This window comes from Chiroxiphia lanceolata, chromosome 5 (genome assembly GCF_009829145.1).
Source record: "Chiroxiphia lanceolata isolate bChiLan1 chromosome 5, bChiLan1.pri, whole genome shotgun sequence".
In the NCBI taxonomy this organism is placed as follows: Eukaryota; Metazoa; Chordata; class Aves; order Passeriformes; family Pipridae; genus Chiroxiphia; species Chiroxiphia lanceolata.
The window spans coordinates 46495283-46507863 of record NC_045641.1 but is presented as its reverse complement, the minus strand read 5'-3'; the positions used below and the strand labels follow the sequence as shown (position 1 = coordinate 46507863).

Genomic DNA, 12581 nt, shown 5'->3' with positions numbered 1-12581 from the left:
GCAACAAGGCTCACAGATGCTCTTTCAGTAAACAAACCCATTGTATGAATTTACTGGGTCCCATATCAGCTCATATGGCTTCAAACTGAGTCTTTTCTCAAAATCATTATTTAGTAATATGATTGATACTAATTGCTTAAGTATTATACATAAAACTGTTTACCTTCCCATTGGTGGTGCAGGGCACTAGTCTGAATTCTGTCATCTCTTCACGTCTCTGTCGTACTTCTCTTCACCAATATCAAGGTGACTAGAAACATTCAGGATAACCAGCTTGCACCTGTGTATCTTACATAAGTCTTTGGCTGATCCCATAAACATACTAGCTGCTGTAAAGTCCACACTAATGATGATACAGCTTTTGAATGCAATCTGCAGTAATAATGACTGGAAGGGGTTTTGTTGCTTGTTCTGTTTCCTGGGCTGAAGCATTTAAGTCATATTTCATCTTCAGTGCTGACTAGTGTTATTTTTTACTCTGCCGACATCTAAGATTTTTCTCAATTATCAAGTGGTCTGAATTTTATTTTTCCCCCACTTCACAGCAATAAATAATTCTGAATTTTCTCACTGAAAACTGACAGGGCCGGGAAATTTGAGCAGAGGTAGAGGCAATGGAATTTGCCTTGCAGACATTTAAAACCCCATTCTAGATAAGTTGCATACCAAGGTTTTGGAAGTTGCATTTACCTTTGGCAAAACAAAGTTAGTTATGTTTTTCGGTTTTGCCCTTAATCCCTGGTATATTCGTGCTTTTGTCCTGTTTTTATCATGGACCTTGCCCAGTATTTTGGGAAACAAGGTTTATTACAACTTTTTATGTGTTGATACAGCAGGTCTGCTCTGAAGCAACAATTACAGTATTTTTACACTGATATTTACTAAGTCCTTTCTGAGACACTGGGTTGTCCCGCGTGATTTTATTTGTATTCACCTTAGTTACTGATGCATATTTTCTTCAGACCTGTATATACTTCTGCAAGATTGATTTCATTATGTAAATAAGTGCTAAGAAAACTATTTTCACACTAAGAAATAAGCATGAAAAATTGTTACCAGCATCAGTGAATGTAGTGGACTGGGTTGCTGAATTGATTCATTTGAAAACTGAATTCAGGAAGAATAAAAGCATTTTACTTTAAACTGGACCATGTCCTGGCTGTTAGCTCAAGAGACAGAGAACACAATAACTTGTTTACAGAAATGTGAGCTTATGCCATCTTAAACCATGTGTGAATCCATTTGCGGCTTGTAATATTTATCTGAGAATTATCCCAAACAGCAATACTTAGATGTCTTCTGCATGTTTGTTGCCAAACTGTGACGAGCAACTTCTCAGCAGATACTTAAAGTGATAAAAATACAATTCAAGAAAATATTTCTAATTGCAAATTTTTTGTTTAGCTTTTAGTGCTCCTTTTATTTTGCTTTCCATGTTATTTAATTGGCCAAAAGGAACTTCATATGCTAATATTATGATACATTATATGCTATGCTTATACATGCAGAATGTTGTTGATGCCTTAGTAGAGTCTTTTCGGATGCATTCGAGGTGTTGTTGGTCTCTTGAAAGAAGAAGAAATATAAACTGTACTTTTGCTGTGTGTAATCTTTACTCATCGTTTTCTGTCACTAAAAAAAGTTTTACTGACACTTGCTATCTTTTTTGGATTCTTACAGAATGCATTTATTAGTATCTGTCCTATCTTTGATCTTGCAGAGATGAACAGGATACTACATTATGGATTTTTATTTTCCTTTGTTTTTCCTGTCCAACCCTACTTTTCTTAGAAAGTAGGGTTGGAAAATGCTTGCTAGTCCTGCTTTTCTAAAGGAAGCTCTAACTTTGCCACAGATGAAGAGATTTTGGAAAGAGTAGGGTTTGGGCAATGAAAAGTGCTGGAAAAACAGTCAAGTAATGAGTACTCTCTTGGTGAAAGACAAATTTAGTAGAGAGCATGGCCTGGAAAAAAATCCTTCAGTGGGCATTTAAAAAAGTTGCTTAAAAAGGATTGCTTAAATGAGGATGGTTTGCCTTGGCATCTTATAAAATCAGAGTGATAAGAAGCCTGTACTAACTCTAAATATCCTGCTGGGACACATGAGAGGATGTAGTCTCTTGAAGAATATTTTATAAAGTGATAGCTGCATTAAGATCTTTAAAGTGCATCCTTTACTGCGATGGTGCTGGTCTCAGAAGGCAGGAGTAACCGTCTCCTTAGTTCTGCTTTTAGGAACAAACAGCTCTTTTACCTTGTGGAACAGAGAAACCCAAATGTGCCCAGTTTACAGGCTTTGAATCTGCTCTTAAAGAAACTTTAAAAGCACAGTTTAAAAACTTTAAAAGGCATGCCAATATCTTGATCTACAGAGAATCAAAGCCAGAGATACAAATAGCCTTCAGAAAGTGGTTCTTCATATATGCTTTATTTTCAAGCATTAGTACATCATCAGCTTGAGACGTGAGAGTTGAAGGGCATTGCAACTGTGCATTTTATGCCAGAAGTCAAGGCTAGACCCTGAACACTGAAGACCTTTACAGCAGCATTTTGTTCCGGTGTTGTTGTCCAATTTTGTTTTATTTTTTTTCTTTCTGGCAAATTGCTCATCTTGTCTCCTGTCATTCCATGCTGATGGCTGTGTTCACTGAAGGTTATAATTTTATACGTGCTAGCTTTTTTCCTTCCTTGGAAACAGCTGTGTTAATGGACTGTAGAGATTGTAGAGACTATGTCCGTAGAAAATCACATCTGTGCTGACCTAGTGTCCACGCTCATGTCCATCTGATTTTCACGTACATATCCCGTAAAATCTTTAAAATAAAGTTCCAGTTCAGTGCTGCCATTCCAGGTGTAGATCACCTGTACATAGTACCTTTTCTCATGATCACCCTTTTGCAATAACCTGTGTTGTTCAGTCCCCTGTCAAATGTTTCTTCTCCCAAACAAGTGCCTGTGATTTCAAATAACTGTTGCTCCCATCCAGAGGCCCACCTTGTCATTAGCTCCAGCTTTGAGTGGGTTGTTTCAAGACTGAAAGCACAGTACTCCTAATGCAGAACAAATTGTCCCATTTGTAGTTCACAGACATAAAAATAGATACATAACTTTTCATTTCTTTGCAGTACATTGATACCATTGAATCAGCTAACCTTTTGTATGCGATCTCATTTCATACACATACTCCTTCATCATGTGATGTCAGTACAATCTCAGTATGCATCACTCATCCACGAGCAGCAAAATGGGATTAGCAGGGATCAACCCGCATTGTTCAATGCAGTAGCACAGAGCTATTGCGCTGAATGTAGAATAACCATTAGGTTTGGTTTGTTTTGAACATCATCAAATTATTTAGTGACCAGAAACCTATATGTAATTAAATCTTCCTTACAAATTATGTTCATCATAATTGGCTTCTGGGTGAGGAAGCATTGCCAAATCATATGCATAAACCATAAAAATAAAGTGACCGGTGAAGTGCATAATAATACATCTGAAGCCTTATGAACTGTGGACTGTATGAAGTATACTTCGGGCTAGCCTTTTAGCTAAGTACAAAAGCTTTTCATGATCTCTGATGTTTCAACATATAAAATCAATTAGGTGGATTTGTTGTTTATTTTTCATTTTGCCATATTTTCATTCAGCATACTAACAATGTACCGGCTTGCTTTTTTAATTCTAGGTTCTACCTTAATGTATGTATTCAGATTAATATTAAAAATACTAAATGGTAATTTGTAGAAGTTGATGACTAAATTTGCTCCTGAAATTTTCCTTTGCCAATGACATACTAGTATAATTTGGCTAGAAGTAATATCCAAATCATGCATATTTTAAGCCCAATTCGGTGTAAAATTTATGCAAATACTTTAAATACATATGCTCTCTAATAAAAGCAGAAAATGTGGCTGTATTGTCTAATGTTATGAATTGCATTATCACAAACTCCAAGCATGCTTTTAATAATAATTGCAAGACGTGTTCCAAAATATGTCCACAGCTCTTACATTTATATGTAAGTAACTTGGAAAGCATTCTATTTTGTCAAGTTTTGGTTTTATATATAGATAAATACACACACACATAATAAACAAAACAAGTGAAGTTCTGATAGAAATGGCTATGTGAATTTGTAGAATAATATTTATCCCCATTTAGTCTGTTTTAGCTCGGTGATGTGATCATAGGATCCATTCTCACGAACACTTGCATAATTTTTTTGTAATTTTACAGGTGTGAGTAATAATGGAAGGATCAGCTACGGTAAAGTGCGTAAGTGTTTTTTAGGTTTAAGGCATTAATGACTAGTTAATACTCTGATAAGAGGGGTGAATGTTGATAAAAATTGACACATTGCAATACTGTCTTGGAACATCCAAATGCCTTTGTAGCTGTAATCATGTCGCCGCATACAGAGCTGAGAAATTCCCATTCCATCTGCTTTGTGTGATTCCTTGAGCGTGGAAGTAAAACAGTGTGTTGCAACATATTTTCAAGACAGTGTTCTTGAACTGAAAATATAAGCATAGAAATGCTTACTGGTAATAAATCAGTACATTTTTTCTGTCGATGTTGGAGGGAAAGTATCAGTATAAAAATGTGGGGGGTGGGAGGGAAGAAATCCCCAGAATTGCTAGAGCTCATTCGAGAGCTACAGATTACTGCAAGTCACTGGCAGTTGTCACAGCTAAACACTGCACCTTGTACTGTCCCTTGCACCATACTGACAGTGTTTTTATTATAGTCTGTATGTACCCTTCTGTGCTATGGTATACATCCATTTTTATTATTACTGTTCAGTGTGGTTTCTCCATCCCACGTACACTGCACAACATAGTGTTCTTCCCTTCCTGTTTTGTTTCTTCCCACAAAAGGTAGAGGCTCTGTTCATGTGTGGAAGTGCTTATGAAATGAAATGAGCATGAAAATTCAGTGCCTGAAAGCATGCTGCAGAAATTCATAGTCTTGGAGGGCTATGTGTAGGTCTTGTCCACTCATAATTGTCCTCCTTCACAAGTAGAATACAGGTTTGGCAGGAGAACATGATGCTTAGATGCAGAAGTGGACTCTCTAAATACACCAAATTTCTGTTAGCGTAGGCTCACTGATGTATATGTAGAGATTTGTTCTCAAAAGGTGCTCAGATGGAGTTTCTAAGTACAGAAAAGTAAAACACACATAACTAGCCAACACAATTTATTTCTGAAAGTAGGGCGAAAAGGAGCCGGATCCTCTGTTTCCTGGTTTGGTTGGCAACGTGGTCTCACAGATGTTTGCATTGGGAGTTACAGGGTAGCTGTGTGTGTGGATGCAAGGATAGAGGCCAGGAATGCTTGTATCTTGGCTATGATGCTGCCTCACATTGATCTAAATTGTAGCTAAAACAGTTTTCTGAAGGATTTGGTGTAGCGTGATGCCTTCTGCAGTTACGATTTTAAGCTGATGGTTTGCTATGCTTATATGATTTGAGGTACAGAACTACCATGCTTGTGTTCCAGTGCAGATCTGATGAGCGAAAATACTGCCTGAGAATTATTTTCTCAACACTATGAAATATGTAAATCTCAAAGGCAGGTTTTTGGCTTTGAATATATTTCACTTGATTGTAATCTTTGTCCTGGTATCCAGACCAGAGGCAAAACCTCACTGCGTGTGAAGTCAACTTTGAAAGGCTTTTTTTAGAGTGTTTTTTTTTTCAGATGGCTTGATCTCATTCCTTGCCTTGTGTATTATCTCTTGGTTTTGTAGTTTAAACAGAAGCCTTGGAAAAATGTCTGCCCTTTTTGTCCCAAATTAAAAAATAAACTTTAGAGGACATTACAGTGCCATTTTAGTAATTGATGTACTTCATTTCTCATCAAAGGTTGAAGACTGTGTTTTTCTGGGTTTCTGTCAGCATATTTCTTCAAATGTGCTGCCAAATTTTTTTTGCCCTGTGTCTTCCAAGTGAAGAATATTTGCTCTGGACATCACTGCTGCACTCAGATGGATAACTTTGAGCAATGGGAGGAATCCCTTGAGGTTTTGCTAAGTTTTTAATATTTTAATAGTCAGTATTTCAGAGGTTTCATCTTATTATTTAATGAATAAATACTATTTTAAGTGATATTGAGTGGTTGCTCTGTTTTTAGAGTGACTTAATGTTTTCCTGGGTATCACATATTGGAGCCCAAGGAAACAATCCCATAAAATAATGTATAAATACACAGTATTTTGTAGTGTTCCTCATCCAGCTCCTTGAGAGTACATATATAGAAAACATATTGCTGCTTTGAGTTATTTAAATATATCTTATATGGGAGCTGTCACCTGCAATCAAGTAATTTTACTGAGTGGATCTGACTGCCTTATAGCAGTATGATTAAGTATTGTACAGCACAGCATGCCAGCTCTAAAATGTCAGAAATTCACCTGCTTACGTTCTACACTTTCTGAAGAAATAAAGACCTACTTGACAACAGCTTCTTCAACAGTTTGTTCAAAATATTTTGTATTTCCAGTAAAAAAAAAAATCCGTTTTTATTGCTGAGGCACGGGTAAAATTTGAGTAATTATTAACAGAGCATACATTCAGATCAGTTAAGTGAATGTGTAGTAGATGATGCCAAAATATGATTAAGCTATATGACAGTGGCATTTGAGAGGCCTATATAAATAATCTTAAACAGTTGTCATAATGCATCACAAGCTTCATGAATGCAAGGCTGTTTAGAGAACGAATACTTAGTTTCACAAATGTAGATTTTTGACACTTTTTCATTCTCTATCAAAATGGAAAATTAAAAAAAACCCCAGCCTTCGAAGTTTTCTGGAGCAACGGTGAGGTCAAGGTGGGTGGAAAAGAAACTACGTAGCATCCTGACCTATAAAAACCGGTAGGGGATTCTCGGGACATTTACTGAGATTTTGTTATAGTTGAGCCAGTCCAGAGTCAAGTCGCAGCTAAGAGTGGTGAGTGAGGTTCTGCCCCCACCTTTCTACCAGCACACGCTGTGTGTACCCCATGGTCATCTAGTTCTAAAACCTAAGTCAAAATTACACTTCTTTACTGTGAGAGGAGGACCTTGAGCTACGTTTTAGGTAGCAGCAGTGAATTGTGGCAGGCTTGCTGTCACCCAGAGTTCATCCTTATTTAGAATACATGCCTGGGTTCAGTCCCCATTCTGTACCCAAATCAGCAAACAAATTCTATGTCTCCAGTATCACTTTTTTTGATTAGAAAAAACTCCACTCGTGTACTTTATTTGTATGAAGTTAAAATACATATTTATGTATTTGTATGGTTTCCATGTCCAGAATGGATAACGGTTATGGAATAAAATATTTTTTTGCAGACTTAATTAGCTCTGTCAGAGATGTTTGATTTAAGGGATAATGTCATGCTGTATGACAGGTGATTTTGGTTCTTTATTAAAGCTAGCTGAAGCAAATATCATTCCAAAATTTAGGCAGTGAAATCTGAAAACCAGCTTGGTCTTTTTGTCACATAATAGAGATACTCATGGGACATAAAAAAAAGAAAGAGGTAGTTGAGTATGTGATATTATATATTCATAAAATGTGTTTTAAAATGCATTTACATTCCTAATGAAAACACTTTCTTTCTTTAATCCACCAGCTGACTGATGTGTGACAGTATGTCAGTTGCTGAGGCCTTGCCAAGAAATGCCAGGCAATTCTGCAGGCTCTCTGGAGCTTAGATTAAGTAAATCCAGTTAAGTAAATCCAGCACAGGAAAGAAAGTGGTAGTGTAGGCCTTTGTTCTTATAGATGGACAAGGAAAAGAAACATCATGGATTTATTGAAAAATTGCTTAACTCAGGAGTAATTTCAGGTCAGGCTTTGTGGTTAATTAAATTGCAGTTAAAGGAAAAATCTTTATGAAATACTTGGTTTTAGCTAATTCCTCAGACAGGCTACTTAGTTATATACACCAATGTTTTACTTGATTCTGGCAGTTCTCATAATTATGAAGTAATAAAAGACAGGTCCACTTATGTTAAAACATGAATTTATGTAGTTTCATAACTGAAAGATTTCAGTGTCTCATTTGAGTTATTTTCTGGGTTTGTATGTTTATTAGCATTAGCGTTGGCATTATTTCAAACTTAGCAAAGCAGTGGACCTTACTGGTTACTGTATTTTCTTAAAGTATATGTATGTATTCTAAAACAAATCAGTAACATGGTCTAGCAACTCTTACAAGGTTAATAAGCCAGGCTTGGTTGTATTTTATACAGTGTTGTCTTTGGATAGTGCTGTTGTATTTATTTTGGGTCATGCTAATAGTAACGGAAGTTTGAGTGATAGAAAGTGAGAAATACAAGATAATTATCCAAATGAAATAAGTGGTCAGCTCAGCATTCACCAGACTTGAAAATTGAGTAATACAACACTGCATAATCACCATGCATTGCCCAATCTTCAACCTTGCTGAAGGTGTACACTTAAACAAGATAACATGAACATGGCATTAAAAAAGGGGTGTGTATGTTTTTATAGATGTAAAATTAATGTGTTTATATAGATATAAAATATTTTTTATTGTAAAAAGTGTTCAGAGACTTTGAAAATAAATACATGTGGTCATCCTGTACATCAGTATAACACTTACATAATTCATGATACATAATTTATATTCTCATTGAGAATGTTAACTTTTTCCACACTTAAAGACTAGATTTGTGTGATAGCTTAGTAGGCTGCATAAGAAATGTAAGAGTTGAAATGGCATTTCTTGAAAGATGAGTCAAAGATCTCATGATTTTTTAGCCAAAATAGGAAGAGAATATAATAACAACCAAAGAAATACAGTTTAAAAAGAACCACTGAGAAGTCTCTGCTTCAGCTTCTTTCCATATCAGTTTGGACTTACGAATTATAGAGCAGGATAAGGAAAGAGAGCTAGAGATAAATAATTGACAAGACCCTTGCTGGAATGGTTGTGGCAGCAAGAGCCAACACGAGTGAACTGCCCAGGTGCTGCAGAAGTCTTGTGCTGTAAGGACAGTTGGAGTTCTACCTGTCTGTTCTCCAGTCTCTGAGGATGACATTTGAGGGCAAGTCTAAGATTAGAGCTCAAAATATAACATCATTTCCCCAGAGAACTGTACTGGTTTCTAGTTCAGAGCCTTCGTGAAGTAGGCGAGTCTCTGTGTGGTTAGTAACCCTGAGCAGATTTCTTGTTCAGTCTCCCCTTGAGCCTTGTAAGTTCCGATAGTTGTAGTAGTTGTAGCCTCCTGTGCTGAGGAAACACCACAGACTGTGTGGTGTGAAGAATCATTTCGTGTGCCGTTTGCAACCTGCCACAGCTGGCTCTTTCACTACCCTCCCTCTTGTGCTGAAGGAGGTAGTGGATGCAGCTGATTCCTAAGTGCCCTCTTCAGTCCTCCACAAAGTCTGTGGGTTGTATCATATTTCTACTGGTTCAGTCTATATGAGAGAGGAAGACCAGACTGTGTATGATACCAAAATACAGTAGATCCATACACTTGCACAGTGAATTTTCTGGTGTTTTTTTACTCCCCTTTTAATTTCTATCATTCATTTTGACTGTGGCTGAATATTAAAGCAACAGTAGCATGAAAATACCTACTGTGCTGCTGGAGACACCTCCGTCATGTCAGCTAAGCCTTTGAGTGGTTACTTAGTACAGTGACACTAAGGTAAGGAATGTTTGTGAGTTTTATATAGGGAACCATTTTTTTAAAGGCAAATCAAACCTATAATCACAGAGATAAAATTATAGAAGCAGTTTATAGATGTATATAGTATATGCATTTAACTTTTACAGTGTCATGTGGAATAAGTAATAGATTCTATTAAAAAAATTATAAGGAATTTGCTGCCTGCTGCCCTAGGATAAACATGCTGTTGAAGGAACACAAGAAGGAAGCTTATACCATGCTTAAGTCAAAAGGAATGATGCAAAGTATTAGAAACGTAAATAAGCATTTGGGACAGAGATGTGCAGAGTTTTGAAGACCCTGATTATACTTTATGAGGATATACATGGATTGGTGGTGAATTCTTCATCATATTCACCCACTTTGAAGCTGTATTTATGAAGGATGCAGGCAGGTTTATAAGTGCTGACATGTCCTTTCACATTTGGTTTTCTGCCTGCAGCATGTTTTTTTTCCCAGTTGTTTGGGTTTTTTTTCTGCAGCAACTGAGTTAGTCTTTTCTTGGTGTTTCCTTTTGGGTTTTTTGTGTTTGTTTGTTTGTTTGTTTTGTTTGTTTTGTCTCACTGTGTTATACATGTTTATTTGCAAAAATCTATTGCACAATTATTTCTTAAAGTCACTGCCCTGTCCTTGGATAGTTCTGTGTACTTCTATCTCTTTGCTTCAGACTAGTCATAGTAATATATGCACAAGGTTTTTGTATATGTGGGGAGAGAGTGGGTTCCCATCAGGATCCTGCTTTTATTAGAATAATAGGTATTTCTTGCTGTTATTTTCCTTCACCATTGAAATTCTGCTTTCCCTACAAAATTTTCTCCTAGCTATATTGTTCTTCTTATCTTATTTTGGAAGGGAAAGCGAGTTTTTGGGGTCCCTGCATGTGGGAGTATAAGTTGGGGTGATGAAATGGCATCCCAGACTACTCCCTGTTCCAGTAGGCCAGAGTGGAGTTCTGAGAAGATCCTGTCTGTGCTACACTCTGGGAGCAGTGGCTCCAGTAACACCTTGGTGGGTGCTGCTCTGTTCAGTAGCACTGCTCGTGCTGAGGTTGCTCAATGCGTGGCTGCTGCGTTTTCTGTCTTCTGAATAGTACCAAACAACACAAATCTGTAATGTTAATAAGAATCAAATGATGGAAAAATAAAATTAATTGAATCACAAGTGGTTTTTGAGCGTGTCTTCTGGTCTTTACCCTAGTACAGGGACAGTGCTTGCGTGTAGCTGCCAAATGACTCTGATCTCTTTTTCTGAAGTGAGAGTATTTCTCCTTTATTTTCTGGTATGAATGACTTAATTGGTGGTTCTGATAAGTCCAGTTTTGTGACAGTCAATGCAAGCTGACATCTGTTCTGCTGCTTCTTGGGGTAAAAAAATCCTCTTGCGTTTTTACAGTTAGTCTGCTTCTAGTGCCATGTCGATCCTTTGAGTGCTAGTCCATGTGTGCACAGTCAGGTTACTGAGAGAACATGAACATTCTATTTCTGGGCACACTTGTAAATAAGATTTTAAAATTTATAACATTTTATCTTTTTAGAAAGTGTTTATCAGTAATAATAACTTTTACAAAAATCTCAAAATCCTAGTTTTAAGTACTATGAACTGTCTGAAGTACAATCCAGTAGAAAGGCAAAATAACAAATCGAACACTTAATTTTTCTGATATCCTGTAAGTTAATAACTTTAATTATGACATGACAGCTCTGGTAGGTATAGACAGGTATGTTTACTTCTAAGGATGCCCAATAGCAAGACCTTGCTACTAGTGACACGCCAGAATTTTGAGAGGGGGAATGTTTGCAAAGGCTTGCAGTTGAATTTGCTCATCATGGTTGATCTAACAGCTGTTCGGTTTAAATTATAGTAAAGATTAAACACTGTGCAGTAAGACAGTAGAAAATAATTACAGTGTTCTCATTTTCTTGAAGTTCTAAGACTGTATATTCAGCTCATTTACTCATCCAGCATCAGAGTGACAGAATTTAATAAAATTAAATTTGTGTAATACTTAATGCCATGTTTTGTACTCATTTGTTAATAGAGAAATGGCAGTAGTATGATGGTCTACTGTTAGCATGAAAGATAATCTTACCAGACTGGTGATTTCCTGTTTAGTAACTGGTTTTTTTCTTTTTCTTTTTTTTTTTTCCTTCTGGCCTGTTCCTGACACTCCTACTTGCTTGTGGCAATGAATATTTTGATCCTTGTGAATTGTAGAGCCTATTGTGAAGAATGGCAGGCCTCCAACATCTCACAGCATGCACTCGTTTCTCCACCAATACACAGGATCTTTCAAGAAGCCCCCTTTACGGAGACCACATAGCGTCATAGGGGGCAGCCTCGGCTCCTTCATGGCAATGCCCAGAAATGGGAGCAGATTAGGTAATTTCCTACATTGTTTGTTTAAATGAAGTTTTCTGTGAAAAGTAATGTTTGTATTGATTCTTAGGAAGATATATGATTATCCTAATGCTTTACTAAATCTCTGGGTATGCAGTAATTTTTTCTGGAATTGTTCGAGAATTTTGTTTTTGAGGCACTGAGTGTCTCCTAAGGTTTTCAGGAAGAAAGCAATCAGAAGAACACACAGAAATCACTCATGAATTTTTGACAAGTTGCAGTGTTACAAAAGTTACAAAATATTCTTTCTAAATACTTTGCAAGGAATCTGTATGTCCATCTCAATTAAGCATTGGCAAGAAGTACAATAAATGTAATATGTTAAAAATAGAGAATAATCGTCCTATATGTGGAATTTTAAAAGAACTTCGCATTATTATAAGGAAAAAATGTTTTTTTCAGTGACAAATTAAGACCACTCAACTATAATTATCTTTTTGTTGAGCTCCCGAGGTATATTTGTGCCTCTGTAAAGCAAAAAAGTTGTGAAATA

At 36.6% G+C, this 12581-nt stretch overlaps 1 protein-coding gene across 2 annotated transcripts in view; it reads left to right on the top strand.

Annotated features, from left to right (window-relative positions):
- Positions 1 to 12581, top strand: part of CDK17 (cyclin dependent kinase 17) — a 90017-nt gene that overhangs the window by 37331 nt on the left and 40105 nt on the right. Inside the window, exons 3-4 of one of the 2 annotated variants that reach the window (XM_032689303.1) lie at positions 4239 to 4277; positions 11906 to 12070. In XM_032689303.1, coding sequence (XP_032545194.1) covers positions 4239 to 4277; positions 11906 to 12070 — 204 coding nt within the window. The remainder of the gene's footprint in view (positions 1 to 4238; positions 4278 to 11905; positions 12071 to 12581) is intronic. The other variant, XM_032689304.1, reaches the window with a different exon arrangement.